The sequence below is a fragment of the Oppia nitens genome, unplaced genomic scaffold (assembly GCF_028296485.1).
Source record: "Oppia nitens isolate AA-2021 unplaced genomic scaffold, nextdenovo-longstitch-racon4-pilon3 scaffold18_pilon_pilon_pilon, whole genome shotgun sequence".
NCBI lineage: Eukaryota > Metazoa > Arthropoda > Arachnida > Sarcoptiformes > Oppiidae > Oppia > Oppia nitens.
Window position 1 is genome coordinate 790932 of NW_026533197.1, and position 22873 is coordinate 813804.

The 22873-nt window shown below is 26.9% G+C and overlaps 5 protein-coding genes across 6 annotated transcripts; 3 read left to right on the top strand and 2 right to left on the bottom strand.

Annotated features, from left to right (window-relative positions):
* Positions 1 to 322: 322 nt before the first annotated feature.
* LOC128965809 (DNA polymerase alpha catalytic subunit-like) lies at positions 323 to 1268 on the top strand. Its single transcript, XM_054312582.1, has 2 exons — positions 323 to 552; positions 612 to 1268. Exons 1-2 carry the CDS (start codon positions 534 to 536, stop codon positions 1199 to 1201), a joined length of 609 nt encoding a protein of 202 aa, XP_054168557.1. The 5' UTR covers positions 323 to 533; the 3' UTR covers positions 1202 to 1268.
* On the top strand, positions 1208 to 5110 carry LOC128965794 (DNA polymerase alpha catalytic subunit-like). The gene is made up of 3 exons (XM_054312562.1): positions 1208 to 4700; positions 4761 to 4845; positions 4948 to 5110. The coding sequence occupies exons 1-3, from the start codon at positions 1281 to 1283 to the stop codon at positions 5085 to 5087; spliced, it is 3645 nt and encodes a 1214-aa protein (XP_054168537.1). The 5' UTR covers positions 1208 to 1280; the 3' UTR covers positions 5088 to 5110.
* Positions 5111 to 5548: 438 nt separating this feature from the next.
* On the bottom strand, positions 5549 to 9830 carry LOC128965795 (probable E3 ubiquitin-protein ligase HERC4). Its single transcript, XM_054312564.1, has 7 exons — positions 9255 to 9830; positions 9079 to 9195; positions 8986 to 9026; positions 8882 to 8916; positions 5927 to 8816; positions 5702 to 5863; positions 5549 to 5610 (listed from the first exon to the last, which is right to left on the bottom strand). The coding sequence occupies exons 1-6, from the start codon at positions 9634 to 9636 to the stop codon at positions 5705 to 5707; spliced, it is 3624 nt and encodes a 1207-aa protein (XP_054168539.1). The 5' UTR covers positions 9637 to 9830; the 3' UTR covers positions 5549 to 5610; positions 5702 to 5704.
* Positions 9831 to 14585: 4755 nt separating this feature from the next.
* Positions 14586 to 18252, top strand: LOC128965797 (fibroblast growth factor receptor-like 1). 2 transcript variants are annotated; one of them, XM_054312566.1, is made up of 5 exons: positions 14586 to 14717; positions 16031 to 16103; positions 16164 to 16838; positions 17169 to 17275; positions 17586 to 18252. In XM_054312566.1, exons 1-5 carry the CDS (start codon positions 14655 to 14657, stop codon positions 18180 to 18182), a joined length of 1515 nt encoding a protein of 504 aa, XP_054168541.1. In that variant the 5' UTR covers positions 14586 to 14654; the 3' UTR covers positions 18183 to 18252. The 2 variants fall into 2 exon arrangements, with proteins under 2 accessions (XP_054168541.1, XP_054168542.1); XM_054312567.1 differs by lacking the exon at positions 14586 to 14717 and adding an exon at positions 15214 to 15433.
* A 563-nt stretch (positions 18253 to 18815) lies between these two features.
* LOC128965807 (endoplasmic reticulum resident protein 29-like) lies at positions 18816 to 20003 on the bottom strand. The gene is made up of 2 exons (XM_054312580.1): positions 19728 to 20003; positions 18816 to 19662 (listed from the first exon to the last, which is right to left on the bottom strand). The coding sequence occupies exons 1-2, from the start codon at positions 19842 to 19844 to the stop codon at positions 19012 to 19014; spliced, it is 768 nt and encodes a 255-aa protein (XP_054168555.1). The 5' UTR covers positions 19845 to 20003; the 3' UTR covers positions 18816 to 19011.
* Between the last annotated feature and the right edge of the window lie 2870 nt (positions 20004 to 22873).

Here is a 22873-nt window from a genome sequence, read left to right on the forward strand (position 1 = left end):
ACTAAAAGTTTTATAATACTTTTGATTAATTTATGTACAAATAATGGACAGTATGTCGGATGTAATGCTTTATCTTTATATTATCTTTGGTTTGTATTAATTGTTTTTGGTATCAATTTAATGGACAAATCGGTGATTATATCGGATGAAAATGTCTTTAAAATATTCAGTAGTTATACTGTTATATAGTTTGTAATAATACTGTAGTTATTAATACATATGTATATCATATGATTCATAGCTATAGACAATAATAACAATTACTATTAATATACAGTTTTGTTGTATGAATACAATAGTTTGTATGTAATGTACAGCCAATGGGAGTGAAGGGCGCAAACAGTGAGTCTTATTATTGGTTGAATTGATTAAAAGCGGCAAATGATTTAAAAGCGCCAAAAAACACAATACAAGTGATTAGACTTTAGTGAAGACATTAAACTGATTGACAATCAATTTTAATGACACATCAAGTGATTAACAATCAGTTTATCRATAATTTGTGACCATTTAAGTGAAAGACATTATCGRAAATGAGTGATGAAGAGACAGGTACTGTATGTCATAAGTTAGTCACAAACGGCATCTCATACTATGTTTTTGTCCTTTAGTTGAGGTCACAACCCGTCGCGAGAAGCGTAAAGTTAGTGCACAGTTGTCTAAGAAGTTATCGGCGTTACAGAAATTGAGACAATTAAAGGGATCGAAAAATAAGTATCAAATTGAAGATGAAATCGATGTCTATGAAGAGGTMGATGAAGATGAGTACTCTGAACTTGTGGCCAAAAGACAACGTGAAGATTGGATTGTCGACGACGACGGCGCCGGATATGCGGACACTGGACACGAGATATTTGATGATTGCGACGGAGGTGAGGACGACGGATATCGTAAGTCATCAAAAAGGGATAATTCATTGAAAAGTAAAATGACACCAAAGAACAAGTCTCTGATTGCAAGCGATGACAATAAACCGATTAAAAAGAGTAATAATATTAGAGATATGTTTAAGAGTTTGGGAGAGAATAGGTCTTTGAAGAAATCCATTAGTGATGTTAAGGCTAATGAAAAGGATGTCGAAAGCATTTTGGGTGACATTTATGGCAAAAATACAACAATGAGTTCCACACCTAAAGTAATGAATCTTCAACACAAAGATGTAATTGACGCCAACAAATACATCAAATCCTTATGCCATTAATACTTCATCAGTCAAAAGACTTCCTAAACGAGTACTGACTAATGGTTCCGCTGGAAGACCTTTGAAGAAACGGTCTCTCATGTCTGGAGGTGACTATGACTTCGACAATATTATTGATTTCGATGACTTTGATTTTAAACCTGAGGTCAAAGCAGACATCGATGAATTAAATAATAAAATTGATAAACAAATTGACGAAAAAAATACATTTGAAGACTTACCAATGAAAACTATATCAGATAGTGAATGGAGTGCTTCCAGCACTAACAATGACATTCAAACGATACCAATTGCAGCCATTTTACCCAAAGAGGTACCATTCGAGTTGGACAACAACAACAATAAGTTGATTTCATTTTACTGGTTTGACGCACATATCGATCAGTTTAAAAATCCAAGTATTGTCTATTTGTTTGGTAAAGTTTGGGTCAAAGATATCAAACGATATGTCAGTTGTTGTATTCAAGTCCGTAATATTGAGCGCAAGATTTATTTGGTTCCGAGAGAACACATGTTGAACGATGAAACCAAAGAAGTCAAGATTCAAGACGTGTACAATGAGTTCAATGATATAATCGCTAAAAAGCTTAAAATAACTCAATTTAAATCGAGAAAAGTTACTAAAAAGTACTCATTTGAAAACAATAACATTCAAACTGAAGCGGAATATCTCGAAGTCTTGTATTCGGCTTCTCATTCGGTACTTCCACAGAACATGAGTTCTGGAAATACATTTAAACACATATTTGGAACCAATACATCTGGTCTCGAAAATCTATTACTTGATCTCAAGCTAATGGGTCCACAATGGCTCACAATCAAGAATCCTGAGATTTCTGATCCACCCGTCAGTTGGTGTAAGATTGAGCTCATTGTTAATAAAGCGAGCGCTCAGATCTCAGTGGACAGCCATCAGAAACCGTCGCCTGATTTTACATTAATATCACTTAATATGAAAACATTTGTCAATCCAAACACAAAACTTAATGAGATTATTGGTATCTCTTGTTTTGTGAACTCTTCATTCAATTTTCACAAATCAAATGTTGGATCAAAATACGATTCACACTTCTGTGCCATCACTAAGCCATCTAATAATTGTGGTGTTAATCTTCCGTATGATTTTACACCAAAAATGGCACTTAAAAATTACAATAAGACAAAAGTGGATCCGTTGAACTCTGAGAGAGAGCTTCTCAATTATTTTATGGCAAAACTGCATCAATTGGATCCCGATATCATTGTTGGTCACGATGTTTACAACTTTGATTATGATCTACTCTTGTCTCGATTTGCTTACCAYAAAATAGCTATGTCGTGGTCAAAGATGGGTCGACTTAAGAGATCTGGTATTCCTAATAAAGCTAAAGATAAGAATCAATTGTGTGGTCGTCTTGTGTGCGATATTAAAATATCGAGCAAAGAGTTGATCCGCTCTAAGAGTTATGATTTGACACAATTATCGACACAGATATTGAAGAAATCACGTTTTGAAGTCGAACAACACTTTTTGCCAAAATATTTTGCAAACTCTAATCAACTCTTAAGACTTATTGATCTTTTTATGAAAGATAATGATTTAATTATTAACATAATGTATGAGTTGAATGTATTACCGCTGGCCCTACAAATTACATCCATTGCCGGCAATTTGTTGTCGCGTACATTACTGGGCGGCCGTTCCGAGCGTAACGAGTATTTACTTCTTCATGCATTTCACGCTAAAAACTATATCTGTCCGGACAAAGTGTTTGCAAACAATGGTAAACAAATTGATTACAATGAACTCGAGTTAAATACCGAAGCAGTTGTTCAAAAAGGCAAAACCTCCCGAAACAAGAARGCCGCCTATACTGGTGGTCTGGTATTGGAKCCTAAAGTGGGATTCTATGATAAATATATACTTTTAATGGACTTTAACTCATTGTATCCGTCAATTATTCAAGAGTTTAACATTTGTTTCACAACTGTTTCACAAAATGTACCAAATAATGATAATGAGATCACTGAGGAATATATACCAGAAATTCCAGATTCAGAACTTCCTGAAGGAATACTTCCTTCTGAAATCAAAAAGTTGGTCGAAAGTCGAAGAGAAGTCAAGAAATTGATGTGTAATCCGGATTTATCATCAGATTTAAAACAACAATACGATATCAGACAAAAAGCTTTAAAACTAACAGCAAATAGTATGTATGGCTGTCTTGGATTCAGTCACTCACGATTTTATGCCAAACCATTGGCCGCATTAGTTACTTATAAAGGACGAGAAATTCTTATGAATACTAAACAATTGGTTGAAAAAATTGGTTTGGAAGTGATTTATGGTGACACCGATTCCATTATGATTTTGACAAATTGTGTCAATTTTGATGACGTAAAAGCTATCGGTAGTAAAGTTCAGTCAGAAGTTAACCGTCTCTACAGACTTCTTGAGATAGAAATCGATGGCGTATTTCGTTCAATACTTTTGCTTAAAAAGAAGAAATATGCGGCACTGACTGCACAGAAGTTACCTAACGGTGACATCCATTACACTAAAGAAGTTAAAGGTTTAGACATTGTTCGTCGCGATTGGTCTATATTAGCGAAGAAGGCCGGAGAACACATTCTCGATGAGATTCTAGCCATCGATAAACCCAGTGATGTCATTGTAGATAACATTCATAGCTATTTAAATCAATTGGCAAATGCCATCCGTAATAATGAACTGCCTATCGATGAGTTTGTGATTAGTAAAGCATTGACCAAAAATCCCGAAGAATATCCCGATAAGAAAGGTTTGAGTCATGTGACAGTCGCTCTCAGATATAATGAGTCAAATAAAACCAAGAAATTAAAAAATGGAGACACAGTATCTTATGTTATATGTGAAGACAGTTCCGGAAGACCAGCCACTCAAAGAACATATCATTGCGATGAACTCAAAGAGAAAAACTTGAAGATTGACGTTAAATATTATTTGAGTCAACAATTACTACCTGTTGTGTCTCGACTTTGTGAACCCATTGATGGAACCGATTCACACATTTTGGCTGAATTTATGGGAATTGAATSTAATATTAATGCTATGAATCGATCCATCATTGAAATTGAGACMGCATTTGAAAGAGGGGAACATAAATACGATTTGTGTAAACCATTGATTTTTAAATGCATTAATGAAAATTGTGCTCAAGATATAGTAATCAGAAGATTATTCAAGAAATTTGAAGATAACAAAGAAGACGAACAAATAGACAAATCATTGGCGAAGAAGAGATTAGAATTGTCTTTCAATCGATGTTCTCACTGTAACATAGAGTTCACTGATATAATGTCCAACAAATTTGAAGTCCAATTAAGACATTATATAAACAAATTTGTCAACGATTTCTATCAGAAGTGGATGATCTGTGACGACCACACGTGTGCCTATAGAACTCGTTTAATAACCGGTCGTATGTCAAGAGTTGGTCCCATTTGTCCGAATTGCAAAAATGGAAATTTGTGTCCAGAGGTTTGCTATTTATTTTAAAATTATTTTAGGTTTAAAATTAAAGATTATATATTTATATAGATAACTGATGCCCAACACAATCTCCAATTAACATATTTTAAACATTTGCTTGATTTGGACGCCGCAGCYAAAGAGGTTTCCGCGAGTATGTGTCATATAAATGATAGTTTGATTTTGATATTTATTTTTTTATTGCTATTATATTTACGGTCTTTTAATTTGAAACAATTGTTTTTCTTACTCTTAGGTGACATAAAGTTAATTAAACTGAATAGAGAGCACTTGTTTAGTAAACTCAAGTCAGTGGTCCAAACATATCTAGACTGGAACTCATATAATGAATTGGATATGAATTATTTGTTCAAAAAGTTGAGACTTAAAAAGTAAATAATAATTGTTATATATTTTATAGCAAATAATTATGAGTTTATTAAACAGTGTTTAAATCTTTTTATATTAATTTTTAAAAATAAACTAAACTTATGGGTACTAATGTATATTTTTCTRCATAATTTTATTGATATTTAAATTATTTCATTTTATCTATTAAATATGACATAACATTCTATCAATAAATTTTAATTTTATTTACCGGTAATTAACATATTTAATAATTAATAAATATTATAAACAATTATAAAATATTACGTTTAATTTATTAAACTTTACAAAATTAGTAATTTTTATAAATAAGTTACAATTGAATATTCAATAAAATATAATTATATTTACATTAAATTAATTTTTTTAATATATTAATTTCACTCAAAACTTCTTAAATGTATTTTATAATTTAAAATTACTTTACCATAACTAACAACTTGTAATAATTTTTCAAAAGTTKTATTCTTAACGTACTATAATTAAGGCAAATACGGCAATATATTATTAATGCGATTCTCAAGTGTTGCTAAAAATTTTTTCATAAAATAAAAATACAGTTATTTCCAAAAAAATTGTTATTAAAATGTATAACAAAAATTTCAAGCAATTAGTGGTACTTTTTATGCTAAAGTGAARCTATGGATGTGTTCAATAGCTAGAAGTAGTTTTTGTCTTAATTTGTCTTCAGATGAATAATTTTCGGGTAAATCCAATACATTAAAGCACGTGTGAGACACCGGTAAATGCTCTTCGCTGGTCTTCATTGGCTGTATTATAATCTGTATTAAATAAAACTTTAGTTTAAAACAAAATATTGAGACAAATATTATAAATAGATTTACATTTACGGCTTTCATTCCAAGAATAGGTATTCTATCGCTTCCAGTGAGGAATAAAAGAAATTTCTTTTTTTCGGTGTTTGTTAACGAATGAAATACTTTCCAAAACATTTTGATAGTCTGGTGTTGACTATTAAATGGCTCTTTATATTTGGTTGAATGAGTTTCCATAAGTTTCCAATCAATCACTTCTTGACCAGTGATGAGTTGCATGAGTTCTTCAGCGCGAAACAGTGACATAATACCAGAGTCTTGATTGCCGTCTTTGTTTGTCGTCGACAATACTTTATAGAAGCCTTCCTTAAACTCTTTAAACTGCATTTTCACCGATTCATTCAATATATAATTCCAGTAGAGTTTGACATAATCTTTGCGATTCTTGTAATTTAATATTTTATTTTTRCCCCCTTTTTCCAACTCATATTCAACAGGAAAGTCGTATCGGTTTAAAGTGATTGTGAAATTCATATCACCGTAAATGGCATTAAACTCGTTTTCATTATAAGTTGTGTCTTCAATATCTTTAAGACTTTTGGTCAATACTGGATCCAATGAATTTAGATCATCCAATTCTAGCGGTTCATTCAATAGTTTCTTATAGAGAATGAGTGGGAACGGCAAGTATATGATAACTTGATTATAGATGGCCAGACCACAGATGATACCAATTAAATGATACATAACTAAATCGTCGCTGTCGTGTACTTCTCCCGGATTGAACCAAATAGTGTTGGTTTCAATGTATTCACAAAACATACCATATTTTTTGTCCAATACTTCTTTCATAAGTAATAAAAAGAACTCTTTTTTCATACCAATGCCGGCGTCCACTCCCTCTTCGCCTTCAAAATTAACTTTCAAAGGTTTCTTGAAATCTCTGGGATTTTGATTTCTAAACACTAAATAATTGATAGTTTCGTGAAGTATTGAATTGCGACTAACAGTTAACACTAAATATGGATTTCCTATTAATATAGTGTTTCCAAACAAAATCGGGTTCATCATTGTGCTGATGGCGGCATCGCTTTGCTGTAGTTGTGAATCGGCGGCCAATATTTCAGTTTTGGCCGGCGGGTCAAATATAAATGCAAAATCACATAAAAATAAAGCTTTGCGGCCATGAGTTTGACGGCTATAATGRAATCGGGTCTCGAGCCAGTTCTTGTAATCTAATCCAACATTAAAGTGATCACTAATACCTTCGATATAGAACTCCTTATAAGAGATAATATTATGTTTTTCGTTAACTTTATTCAKTATTGCCATAAACTCAAGACTCAGACCTAAACACTCATGAAGTGTGGCATCGATTTCATGTCTTTCATTGTTTTCATTTCCTATATTTTGTTTATCCTGAATGTCTAAGAGTTCTTTGACATAATTTTTAACGTTTTGAATAAACTGTTTGAATAATTTTTCATCTAATCGTGAAAACCACTCCTTAATAGCATTTAAAGCAAAATCATTTAAACGAAGAACTGATCGCAAATATCCGGCGACTAATTGTCTCATTATATCTCTATCTTTATATCCAGTTTTAAATAAGTGAAACAATGGTAACAATAAATATATTCGAAGAACTTCTGGATCTAAACTATTTTCATCGTAAATATTCGGCAAATTAGGTATTAATTTAAGTATTGATTGATAAATAAGTTCTTGAATACGACTGTTCTTTGTTTTCTCGATGAAATTGAAGCCTTTTTGTGCCGATTCCCAGTCAATGGCTGGTAATAAAGTTTCTGATTTTGTATTTAAATCAATATAACTGGAGTTCCAACACGAGACTGATGTCAAAGCATTTTCGATATACTCGATGTCATCCGTCKGTATTTTTTCGCCTTCAAGTGATTCATTTAACTCTTTTAGTTTATTATTATCTAATTTGTATATCTCTTCAAAACGATAGTTATATCTGAAATCCAACGGACGGTTTCTATCAGAAAGTCGGACGACTAAAACAAAACTTTGATCTCCTTTTGAGGCAATAATCTCTTTAAGGACTAGTTGTTGGCGTTCAGTATTAAGTTGTGTATCGGAGTCGGGATCCGAAATGTATTCATCAATTTGTAAAGAGTCTGCATTTGTGGAAACAATACCSTTATCGGTGCAAATGAATTCTGGTTTACGGTAATCACAAATTTTATTAATRTCTTCAGGTTCTTCAATAATAGCCATTTCGTCTGATGATAGATCTGCTTCAGTTTCATCTCCATCGGAAAACTCCTCGATAGACATTTGGTCGTCGCGAACATAGTTTTCAATATCAATATCTTTGGTCGGAGTCTGTGATCTTTTAGGAGTGACAGTCGGTGAAGGAAATGACTTGTGTTTAGTAACAGGCAATACAGATCCGGACATATTTCTCAGTGAAATATCTTTGACGCCTAATTCAATCCACTTTCCCATAACACTGTTTGGCACACTTTTGCTTACTTGAGTACCAATACCGAGTTGTCCGGAACCATTGAGACCAAATGAATACACTCTACCACTCGGTTCAACTGATGCTAATGTATGGCATCGTCCGCACGATACTTGTGTAACAGTATTGCCCATCAGTTCAAATACACGTCGGGGAAGTATTTCGTTGTTATTTTTTGCGTGACCCAACTGACCATACATACCAGCTCCCCATGAAAAAAGTCCGCCATCAGCGGTCAACGCAACTGAATGTTCGTCACCACAATTAATAAATGATATCCGTTGTGAACGAAGAGTTGTTTGAATTGTTGGAAGACATCTATTTTGCAAATCGTTAAGACCTAACTGTCCGAACTCGTTCTTTCCCCACATATATAAGGCCCCCGTATAGGACAAGACGGCTGAATGAGAACCACCGCAAGACAACTGACGAATGGGAACCGATCGCAACAATTGGATCTCAATTGGACTAAAAAAATATTTAATTTTTATTAAACAATTACCAGTATTAYTGCAATTTTTTKAGTCAAATACCTGTTCTCACAATTGCCTTTCTGACCATTTCCTAACTGTAATTTGAAAATAAAGAAATAATAAGTAAAACTATTAGCGATAAGCAAATAATTTGTGGTCAAAACCTGTCCGAAAGCATTTGAACCCCACGAGTATAAGATACCATCTAAAGGATTATCAATTTATTAGTAAATGTATTAATAATAAAATTGCATTACTTTTAGTGAGTGCCAGACTATGATTGCCACCGCAAACAATCTGAACAATACATTCAGCGGCCAATCGCTTGACTAGTGATGGTTTGTCMACCGATTCGTCCACATTATTACCAATACCTATGAGATCGTTATGAACTGTATTTATAAGTGGACTTAGRTTTAAAACCAGTTCATACCTAACTGTCCAAACAAATTGCATCCCCAACTAAATATCTGGCCAGCAGTGGTCAGAGCAAGTGAATGGTTGGCTCCACAGCATACTTGAGTTACCACATGATGACTGAGCGCATCAATCACTTCAAGCCGACGCCAACTGCCTTCGCGACCCAATTGGTGTCTCTCATTKGATCCACAGCTCAGTAAAAGACTCGTATCGTGTATGTGATTGTGAAGGAGAACCAGTGTATGRTTGCGACCGGAGGACAGTTGTCTTAATGAGTATTTGCGGCGATCGACCACTAGTTTCTGTTTGCGCGGCAATAGGATGTGCTCGTCCTCTATACCACCCAAACCTAACTCACCGTTAGATGTATTGCCCCAACAATACACTTTAGCCATCAATATAATTATCACTAACTATCACACAAACTGATCCAATAATGTCTAWYATATAACAAACACAACAATCATTGCATACTTAAAGTAATCAACAATTGTATGACAAATGTTAGTCAATACGAGATAACACTTATAACTATTAATAACATATAAACACATTTAGCAATCATTACTAATCCTATTTAGACTGTGATTCAAATYAAAAACATATCATTGAATTTCTATATCTAWATGTTTTAATTTATTTTAGAATTTAGTAATTTAGTATGCACATTTTCTAGTTTAAAATTATTTAAAATTTTAATTATAATATTMAATTAAGTGTTTTATTGACAAATTRTTAATACAAATACTTAAGTAACATTAGTCACAGTCAATATAAGCATAGATTCAATGTATACAATACTATACATTCAATGAATAATAATAAAGTATTTTCTCGAATATTCCGTAACATTTGTGCACTCATTTCAATGCCATTCAATTGAAAGTGCATAACATATAAGTGTTGTTAAAATACACGAWTCTAACAATTTTCAAACCATTTCAATATAATGTAAAAATTTATTATTTTAAGAAATTTATAAAATTTAATCAATTTATAATAATTATTACAATCAAGTTTCAATAATATCGTTTGAAAATGTAAATCGTCTTTTCAAATAAAAGTATATTAAAAAAAAGTAAATTTAATAAATATCTATGATTTTAGAATTAAATATTAAATGTTTTAAAACTTATACCTATAGTACAGTACAATAATATCAATGTTTGAAAAATGTTGTTAATACAATAGCGTATTATAAAGTATATTACAAAAAAATTTAGTAACAAAAAAATTCACAAACAAACATTAATAAAATTATCTAAAAAAATTGATTAACTATTCAATTTATTGAAATATATTAATAAAAATATTAAATGTTATTGAAATTATGTAATAATAATAATTTTAATAAAAAAAATAAATATTTTATCATTGTTAATATTTTTCTATAATTGTAAAATACACAGTACATTGTACAAAATTGAAGTACTACTACCTACTCATAGATTTGTCACAGTCTTAAACAGTGTACTATAAAATACAGTATAATTGATATATTAAATAAACTTTATATTATTGTCAACCCTGTTTTATATAGTATACTACTGGGTTTACTGTACTGTTATGTATTCATACAAACTATAATTTATAAAAATTTTCAAAACATAATSCAATCATTAGATTGTTAGTGCAATACCTCTTACAAGTTAGTAAGTGTTAATAGTTTAACATAATTTATAATAAATAATACACTATWAATTATTTTTAAAATTAAAGTTTTATATTATCATTTTATTTTTGAAAWTAAGTTTAATTTAGATTATTGAACTAAAACCATGGGTTTATTTCATAGACAATTTTAATACTGTATAAATATATGCATTTCAATAGAAACTTTAATTAGACTGATCTATGTATTGTCACAAATTCATAACTTAATTCAAAAAGAGGTTATTGTGTGTAATAAATACAGTAYAGTATTATACTGTACAAAATTTACAGGTATATCAAGGTATACAATGTATACTAAACATTAAGTATACCAAATACAGTACTTTTCAAAAGCTTGTGTTTGTTTGAAATTATGAATGGGCAGCACCAGTATCAGCAYTAGTATCAGCACCAGTATCATCAGCACCAATATGATGACCTCCCTAAGCATAATTCAATAACTCTAAAAWCTTTACTATTACTTTTCTATTGAATTGAATATTAAAATAATATAAAACGGSGAATTAAATCAGCTTTTTAGTGTCTAATGTTTAAAACATGAGTGTAGTATTAAAAAAARCAATAATAATWATTATWTAAAAATTTAKTGGATTAAATTGTCACTTAATTTCTATGARATTTGATTTTAGTATATTSTGTATTATTTGATATTTTTTGTTGTTGAAGATATTGAATATAAATTTTATATTATAAAGTAATTAATTTGCATAAAACAAACAAAATATAGTACCGTTTATTTAAATAATTATCACTTTGTGGTYATCAGAATAGATATCGAAAATTATTAGATTTTATTAATAAAATATCAAACAATTATTAAATTAAAATTATRTGTCACTTATTGTCAATAAGTTATTKGCATCTATAAATTCATTCACATAAAATAACATAATGATATAATTAAAAATATTTTTTAATCTAAAWTGATTTAAATTAATAAATATAAATTAACATTATTCAAACTTTATTTTTTTTTAATACACTTTTAATTTTACTTTCACCAATTTTCATATAATAAAWTTTCAAATAAAATTTCWTTTTCATATATTTTTTAYTGATTTGTATAAAAAATAACAAATTTATTAGTTTTTTACATAAATCATTTTTAAAAATTAAAAGATTTTAATAAATAGTATTAAATAAATATTAATATATATTTATTTATTTTGAAAATTATAGATATAATAATGTTATAATTTTTAGTTTATTATACTATGTCTTAGCCTTAGTTAACAAAATTTATCCTATTTTTATCCTAAATTAACTGATTATTATTTGTTATTACAGTATAATTTAGTACTACTTATAGTATGACTTGCTTTTCAATAAAACAATATTTAAGACATAAATTTTATATTATTTTMTTATWTAGACTTAACAATACAGTATATATAAATTGATTGCAATRTCAAATTAAAGATCAAAATGTGAGTACAAATGATAATTAGTATTAAAAAATAAAAATTTGCAAATAATRTTTACAAATATCAATATTTATCTTAAAAATAAATTAATGTTTAAATAAAACAAATATATTCTTTAGTAATATTTATTTTGTTAAATATATATATATATGATATTTYAAAACAAGACAACAAATTATATACAGTATTTTGGTTATGAATATGTCTATGAATATAATTAAATGCTATTAAATATTACATTTAATCTTAATTGTATTTAGTTAAATCAATTAGTCATTTATTATTTAAATCAATTATTATTATTATTATCTATATTTTATATATAATTATTACTCTTTCACTGATTTGTTGATCACATGCTATACTATACTGTATTTACTTCATAATCACAATCAATGGAAATATGTTTCATCTCTAAATTCTCTGCAAATTCAACACTGAATCTAATAAATCAATTGTCAATACAAAGCACCGCCCGTTTCAAGTGTTTTCATAATATTTTCATTACAGCCTATATATACAAACAATATATAGTATATGTCTTAATAAATTCTCAATTAAGCAAAAAAAAACAATTAATATTTGTAATGTTGATTAATCTAAAMGTCTATATAAGCTATTATTCAAGTTTGTTTAAAAATGTTATTATTATTATAATTATTTCGATTTCTATTAAATCAAAATGAATTATTAGCACTATTTAATTATGAATATATGTTAAATAAATGTAAAGTTTACATAATTGATGTTTCTAATGATTTCATAACTATTTGACACAAATCTACAAAATGTTATTAAATTTAAATATATATATACAGTATATATATTGTATAGTAGTTTATTTTGTATGAAAGAAGGTATCTATTAATTTTTATGTGAACTTAGTTTATATTTACATAATACTATAGATATTCAATATTTTAATAATTATTTTTTCAATAATTTTATGGATATATATTGAATAGAATATAAAACAATAATATAATATTCAAAATAAKATATACTTAATTTCTTTAAATTTTTAGAAAGTTTTTAACAAATTTATGTCTATGTGATCCTAATGTCAATTTAGTTTTCTTCACATTTTTTATTTTGTAATACAATTAAAATAAATTATTAATAATAATTAAATATTACTAACARTTAAGAATATTAATACATTTTATCACATATTTTATAAAAWTTATTAATTTAATTTAATTGSGATTTATTGAAAATGTATATGGGAATTCCATAGTATAATAGCAGTATAAATTACTGTAGAAATTTTCTTAGTGAAAATTACTAAAAATTTTATTTTATATTTATAATTAATATTCTAAAAGTTAGTTTCAATTTCATCTCTATTYTATACAATATAATGGTTAAGTAAGATGTAAACATAAAATTCATGACAACCCAGGAATTGATTAATTTATTGATAAAAAAGACAAACAAAACAATATTATTGTAAAAACAATTTTTGTTTTATTAAATTAATAATAAAAATACTTGAGATAAGACAATCAATTGTGTAATAGAAAATCAGAATTATTAGTATTAAAATTAATTAGTTTTGTTAAACTACTTAAAATTAAAGTACTTATAATTAACCGCTTATCATATGATGTCACTGCTATTATACAGTTTGAAGAAAAACTAAAATATTGTGGCAAACATATTGGTGTTTATTTGTAAACTTTATGATTAATTATTCACTGAATATTTATTATATACACAAATTAAACTTATTAGAGATATTTTGGCAAAATATTGAATTTTAAAGAGAAAAATAAACTGTTATTACTTTGAATGCATGAGCGCTGAGCATATGCGTGATGTAGGATATGGTGATGTGGTATCACCTGCTGAGAGATATAAAGTTGGCTAAAAATGTTATTTATATTAAATAATGTCCAAAATTAGATATACTGTACAGTAGTTTATATGACAATACAACTATGAAATACTTGTAAGTTTGTAGTACTCGAGTGTCTTATCATTGTTGACAACAAAATCATTATAGAATCGGTCGGTTAGCTGTCAATGTCTATAATACCAGTGGTGTAATACAAGTGAATACTGACAAAATCATAAAGTATATATATATATATATATCATACAGTATCACATATGTTATGTATGTTTTTCAACTTGTATTTCACTATCATTCACATGTAGTTTCACCTAAAAGTTTACTGTAAGCTCTTGTAATAAGATAACAAAACTATAAGTTTGAGAGGATAGGCACTCAACTTATAGCACTGTTATGTGAGAGTCGTGGTATCGATGAAAAATGAAAAACTATATTAAGACATTGTTTGCTTACACATTGTATGGTTGTTCAGTATTGGTCGTTATCGGTGCTCAACACATACCAATTCAATTGCGATGATATGGTATGTATTACTAACAGTCACCACAACCTAATCATCCCAACCTTTACTCAACCAATTTATGCCAATCGCTTACAAACTAATCCCCACTTATGTACTACCAGTTGACAGGCCCTCAAAACCCGAGTTAAGTAGGGTTGACTTTAGTCACTATAACTTTAAATAAGCATTTCATAACAACCAAATACTGTATTAACCAAATATCAATAAAAAAAAGTAATGCATTAATTCAAAACATTGGTATAATTAATTTTCGTAATACATATAAATAATATTATTTTATAAGCAATTTATTAATATATTTATCTATTTTTTAATTATAAGTCTAAAATATTAAGTTTGTATACTGTATATTGAAATACAGTATAATATTTAAAGCTGGTGTGTCACTTATTATATATATACTATAATAAGATTGTAAGTGTACAACCCTAATCATATTTGATATTATGAATATATAAACTTAGATATTGTTATACAACACAAATACTACAAAAGTATTGTATTTTTAACGGCAGAGACATTCAGATAGAGAATCATTTATATTGAATGAAAGTGAGAGAGACATACATTTAAATGAAGTGATTGTAAATCATTAAAAACTTTTTTTTAATATGTTTGACAAAACAAAACTGTAATAAATGCTACAAATATATGACTATTATATTGTGTRTAATGTAATAAAATACTACTGAGTATTATTAACACACAATCTGTGGGTAAGTATTAGCAAAAATACACACTTTTTTATGAGCTTTCATTCAACACACTAACCGCTACTTCAATATATTAACTATTTGTTAATTAAGTCATAAATTTTATAATTTATTTATATTTGCTATAAAATATTATTTAATAAATAAATCTGTGACCACTTCCTCCTCCTCTAACAGTACCTAACAATCAGGTGTTTAACCAATGAATAAATTAACTTAAAAATCATTTACAAACTAATACTTTGACTTTCAATTAAAATTATATTAATCATTGAAATGATTTTTATTACAATAAACTAATATTTTCTTTYTTAAAATAAACTCTTTTGTTTAATTTAATGATAATATTATACTAATCTGTAATTGTTATAAACAAATCACATTTAATGACAATAAATTTGAAACAAAATGATTGACTGAATATATGATTAAACTATTGATACAATATATCACAAATAAAAKCATTTATTATTTGATAAAATAACTGACTTTTTTGGCTATTATTTCATTTATGAAATATAATTGACGATAAATTTTGAATATTATTATTGATTAAAATCATTTGATACTAAATATCTGATCAATTGATGGCTATTTTAGGTGCAAATGAAATACAAAGCATTGTTGCGGACCTTAATATGCATACAAATGATAAGCTTATCTTTAAGTTACTGTAAGAGTTGTCTAAACCATTGATGACATAGTAGTTGATTAACTAAAACCATTTACTCAGCACTTCCACGAATCAAATCCGAGATACAGTCTCGTATGGTTTACCCGATCGGCTCTAATGTCTCTATATATTGTCCCGTTATTGCCGACGACACGGATCTACTGTTTTTCGAGTGGAGTCGTCCATTGGATCAGCCCATAGTAGTCAATCATCGCACGCGGATCACTGATAAAGGTGTCTTAAAGATAAAATCAGTGATCATTGAAGACAGTGGAGAATATTTGTGTAAAGCYATCAATGGTTTTGGATCCGTCACAACCAGTGTTGTACTTGAAGTTCAACCAATTGGTTATTTAGAGACATTAAATGCACAAAAAGATAATATCTATCCCATCGACTCATTTGATAGTATATCAGCTGAAGACTACARACCTCAGCMTAAAGTTAGTCAACGAATAACTGGTCGACAGCGCGGACGCAACAAATTGAAACCAATTGTTTTAAGTGCTTCTGTGGGCGAATCAGTCAACATATCATGTGATAAGAGAGTTACTGGTCATCGGATCAATTGGTATAAGAACTCACAGATCATTTACAACAGTGAGCTTTCGGTCGGTTCACATAAATCTGGTCGACATTTGACTCTATCGCCCGTACGGGTGAGGGATAGTGGTCTCTACACATGTGTTGCTTTGGATGACCACTTCAACAGTTCTGTGAATCTCGTGGTTTATGGTAAGTGACTATATATTAGACAACATATACAGTATTAATATCAGTATTAATAATAATACATTATATCTATGTTTGCTAATTATGACTACAATTACTAACGATAATTATGATATTAATTATCTCATAATTACTGTATAATATGTATTATATTTTTTATTACTATTTAAAGATAAATTTCTTAATTATAATTAAAAWWTTTTTAGATATTTTWAAATTTTTGAATGTTATTTATATATGATATAATAAATAATGAGTAAATATAAATWAAATTAATATTAATTTAGASGATTAAAATTTTTCAAACCATTGATTATTGATTTTTACTGTTAGACAAACCAAAGATGACTGCATTACATCCCATCAATAGTACTGTTGTATTGGGAGAACCGATAGTTTTCTACTGTAATATCAGCAGTCAAGTCAAACCTATTATTCAGGTAATCATACTATTAATTATTAGTCAATATTTGTGTTAATTAACTTTTTATTAAATATTTTTATTTTCATTATTTTAATTTATAATTATCAAAAATTATGCTACTTATTACTAAAAATTATTATTTTCTTATTTTMTTATTAAAATATTAAACWTTAAATTATTATTATAATTATTAATAKTAAAAATATCATTTAATTACCGGTAACTTTTGTCTTTATTTACCGTATCGTAAATTATTTAATATTTACTGTTAAATTATGAATTAGATTTATTAATTGATTAGACATTACGTAATTTAATTTTATTAGTGGCTAAAAGGTATGACTGACATAAATGAAGCAATAGATGAAAGTGTGGTTCCTATAAAACTGAATCTTTTTAAGTCGATATTCAATTCAGAGTACTATCAGGTACTTAAGCCAAGTGAGGTCATCGACAACAAGAATGACACTTATTCTACAACTTATGTGATTGAAAGGACACAAACTACCGATTCTGGAGAATACATATGTTTGGCCGTTAATCCACAAAATGTCAACTTTGACTTTATCTACGAAAGCACATACTTAAGGGTACAACCAGTGTATCCATTGACCGGTGCCTCCAATATGTCCAATGATTCTAATGTCTCATTAACCGCTATTTTTTGGATATCTGTGTCTGTGGTCACAGCTGTGGTCCTATTTTTGGTCGTGTTTTTGATATGTCTTAACCGAAAACGAATTACAGAAACACGGAATTTACAGAACAATATCAATAACGACATCGAAGACAGTATTAGTGTTACCGACGGCGCCAATCGATACCGATTCACACGTGACTCGACTCCCAAAAGGGGATACATTTCTGGCATTGCTTACAATCAAATGAACCAAAATTTTCAGACAAATCGTTTGAATTACTAAATAAAACCTCAAATTAGTAAATCGCAAAACATTTGTTGTATAAAAAGACATCAATTCATAAAATTAAATATTCATTCAAATATAATTTGTTTTGATTTATACTTAATAACACCACTTGTTATAAATGTGTTATTATTTTATTATTTGTTGTTTTATATAATTACTATGAAAACATTTTTTAGATATCATTTACCGTAATGTGTATTATAATTYTGTAAAATATCAAATAAAACATATGCTTTTAAAATWRAATTTAATAATAATTATTGCATTGGTTATGAAATGATATGATTTTCTAAATTAACAATCATTTCCATTGAAATATAAAAACAACATATTTGTTATTTGATTTAATCAATTGCATTTAATTTAATTCAATAATTAAATAGACATTAATGGATAAATAGAAAATTAGGATTTATTTTTAGAAATTATAAAAGTAAACAATTTTGAACCTATTTTTACATAACATTTTCGGGTCGTTTACTAAAAGTCAAGACAAAACATTAATGAATAGTTACACAAAAAAGTCAATTAAATTATAATAAATTAATACACAATTAACTCGATAATAAACATTTAAAAATATAATAAAAATTAAATTTTGAATTTATATAAAAAATATTTTAATTATATTCTGATAAATGGCTGACAAGAGAATAAAAATTGCATTTACGTTACGGTAATTCAATTTTAAATAAATATATATATATTTGTATTTATTTATATTATTTAATAAACTTTTTATCACAAATTACTAGAAAAGACTTGAATGTAAAAAACTTATGGCTTAATAATACAAATGCTATTATTTTGCAAAATGTTTGTCTCAAAGCTCATCCTTTGTAGGATTGGTTGCGATAAAGCTCTCAATGATATTAAGCCTTCCCTGGAGTTCCTTCTTCTTGGTGTCCGATAGTTTACCGGACAATAGATTCTGAACGCGTTGTTTCTCACTCTCGAAGAATACGTGTCCCCTTTCGATGGCTTTCTCCATAATCTTCACGTAAATGTTTGCTGACTTCTTGTCGGTTTCTTCTGTTAGTTTGTTAGCTTTACTCTTAGTCGTCTCGAAGAGTTTCTTTTGTTGGTCTTTAGTCACTTTATCGGCGGTAAACTTGTTGGCCAAGTCGTCAAACTCCTCGAGACACGACTCCAACACAATTTTAATGCCCGCCTTTGACCTCACAAAAGCTTTGAGTCCATCGGACTTAAATTCTTTGGCATCAAATGTGAKACCATTTTCTACATCTCCATTGAGGAAGAGYTTAACGACTGGGAAGTCATCCTTTTTGATGCCATATTTGTCTGCCAAGTCTTGATTCTCTTTCTCTCCGTAATCGCGAACAGGTATGTCAGCAATCAATAGGTTAGGTGTGGCTCTTAGATCTGCCGCTACTTTAGCCCACTCTTCTTGTTTCTCACCGAAAGGATAGGCGGTATCAAAGCGGACGAGCGATGCCTTAAACTTTGGCACAATCTGTGGCAACAAATGGACAGTTAGTTATCAAACACTACAGTAGTCTATACTGTAGATTGAAATACCTTTAGAAAAGTGAATGAATCCAAACCAACTGATCCTTTAGTGTCTGCAATGACCGCAACGGTTAACACATTGAGTGTCAATAGTGTTAGTGATAAGCATTTGATATACATTTTCATCACAATATCAATCAATTGAATGCAATTAATATTCAAATACTAAATACAATCAAATGTTTGCCACAAAAGTCCAAACAATTTGAGTCCAAAATATTTGATTCGATTTTTATTCTCTTTATATTAAAGCCAATGACTCTACACATAGACTATATATCTATAGATTACGTTCATTGGGTWTAACATTGAATACTATATATTACTAATAATAGGGAAGTTATTGTCAATCACTTGAATAGTCTTTATTTATGAGCGTTTGGTTATACAATCAAATAGAATATAACGTGGAAAGTGTTTATTGGCTGCTATTAGAAAAAGTTTACATTTCTATCGATACCTCTATTGACTAACACTTAATAAATTTTATATAAATTATAAATACTGTATATATTATAGAATTAATTAATATATAATATTATACTATATTTTATATCATTATATATACTATAGATTATTATTAATGCCTGTATTTTAATAATTATGTAAAAATATAATATATTTATACYATTGAATTAAATATTTTAAAGTATACTATAATTTAGTAAAAAAGTTAATTAATAATAATTTTTAATTAATAAAATGCATGATATTTAATAACATTATTAATACATATTTATTTAAATATGATTTTATATTTGAAGTGATAATAATTGATAAATAAAATTGGTAATTCAACTATAACATGTTTTAAGTATTTCAATATATTAACTTTATCTAAATATATAGAAATACTTAAAACAAATTATAGTTGAATTACAAATTTTATTTATCAATTATTATGACTTCAAATATTAATATTTAATTTAAAGCATAAAAAACAGAAAAGAAACTTATTTTAAGTATTTGTTATATTTAAACAATTATTTAATAAATTTACTTTTCAGATATTATTTAATATATTTTTATGTAAAAATATAATAATTTTCTATTTTGTTGTTGTTTTTTATTTATATAATATTATATATAATATACAATTATTTTTATAATACTAATTTATAATTGTTTTTTTCTATACTATTACTTTAACTATTACTGTTACTTATTACTACTAACTTTAATAATTAAATATATTTAATTAATTTAATTAGATAATAAATATTAAATATCTTTTGTATTATCAACAATATCATACTACAGGTGTTTAAATTCGCAAAATTGTAAAAACAAAAACTAATGTGAGCCAGCATAAAATTATATTACTTATCAGCAATTATTAGCACATTTTAGTTTAAAGTAAATAAATTCATGTTAATAAAAGTAAGGTTATACTTATAAAAAGTTATAATATATCACATAATGGAAATTTTAATAATTTCAAAGTTTTAGTCAATAAACAACTATTTTAAAATTATTATATACTGTTAAATTATGTGATATATTATAATTTTTTATAAGTACTTATATACTTATTTTTATCAATTTTAATTCAATTTTAGAAATTATAAATTTTCTATTATTTAAAAAATCTATGTTTTACTAAAACTGTGTACAGATGGCAGGTGTTGTACTTTACTGTTAAGTTATTAATAGTATAAATACTATTAATAAGTTAATACAGTACTACTGTATTATTACTAATAATTTATTACTTTTTATTAAAAATAACTTCATTTAAAATAATAATACGAAGAAATAAAGAAAATAATTTAAACAATTGAATTCGTAAACATTATGCAAAAATTGATGCTTAAAATTAATACTAAAATCATTATACAAATATTTGTTTGTAAATATAAAAAATAAATTTTTTTTATTACAATTATATAAATTTATTACAAAATATAATTATCAATTTATAACAATTAAATCAATTAATGTTTTGATTAAAAATGTTTATATAACAAAAATATATGCTATTAACAGTATGTTATATTTATAGTTACATTGCAGGTTATTTAGGTTCAAGTAAACTTTCTCATTAAATAAATATATTACTATACATTGTAATTATAAATAGCTTTTAAAAATATAAGTTTCAATTAATCAAAGTATTTTAAATAACAAAAATCTATTGATAATAAACTATTTTATTTTATAATCTTTGGGATTCACCAAAACTTAGACAGAATATGAGTTTTATAACACCTGTTAATAAATGAGATTTAAAGTTTATTTATAAATTAACTATTAATGTTTGTCGTATAAGATATTTATTAAAAGCAAAATATGATTTTTATATTATAATCAGATTTTATAAATATTTTAAGTTTAAAATAAGCTATAAATTTTATTTTAAAATATGCAGCAAAATCATTTGTATTATATTTAGTGATATTAGACTAAATTTCAACAAAGTTTAACCTTAAATTTATTTAATCTAAATCTTAACTTTGTTTTAAAATTTTATTTTAGTCTAAAGCAGCAATTAATGAAAATATAAATTATTTAATTTTAATCTCAAAATTATCATTAAATGTTAAATTCTAATTAATATTATATAAAAAAATATTGTAGTAATATAAAAAATAATTGTTGAATTATGATATAGTATTTAGTAGTCATAAATTTTGAAATATATTTCAAATATTAATTGAAATATAATTGAAAATTATTAATCATAAAATTGAAATATATTAATCATGAAATATATTGATTTTAAAACTTTTTACTTAAAACTTATTAATTTTGTTGAATATATTTAATTAATTAWTTAATATTATATATTTTTAAATATAAACTTTCCAAAACTTTTATTAACATTACTCTAATAAATTAAAAATAATATATTAAAAAATTACTTAATAACAAAATATAATTATACAATAATAAACTTAAAAACAATAATTTTGCTATACTTTTAGCTTTATGAAACCATAATAATAAGTGCAATTTTTCAATGTATAGTTGTAAAATTGCAAAGTAGATAATAATAATAATTTATAGCAAAACCTGTAAATTGGTTACAAAAAATAACTTTTATTATACATTAAGAAATATATGTAGATTGATATTGTTTGTACAGTTTGCGCTGTGTATAATGTTTTGTATAATATTGAAGTAGCCTAAAAAATAGCACTTTTAATATATTATTT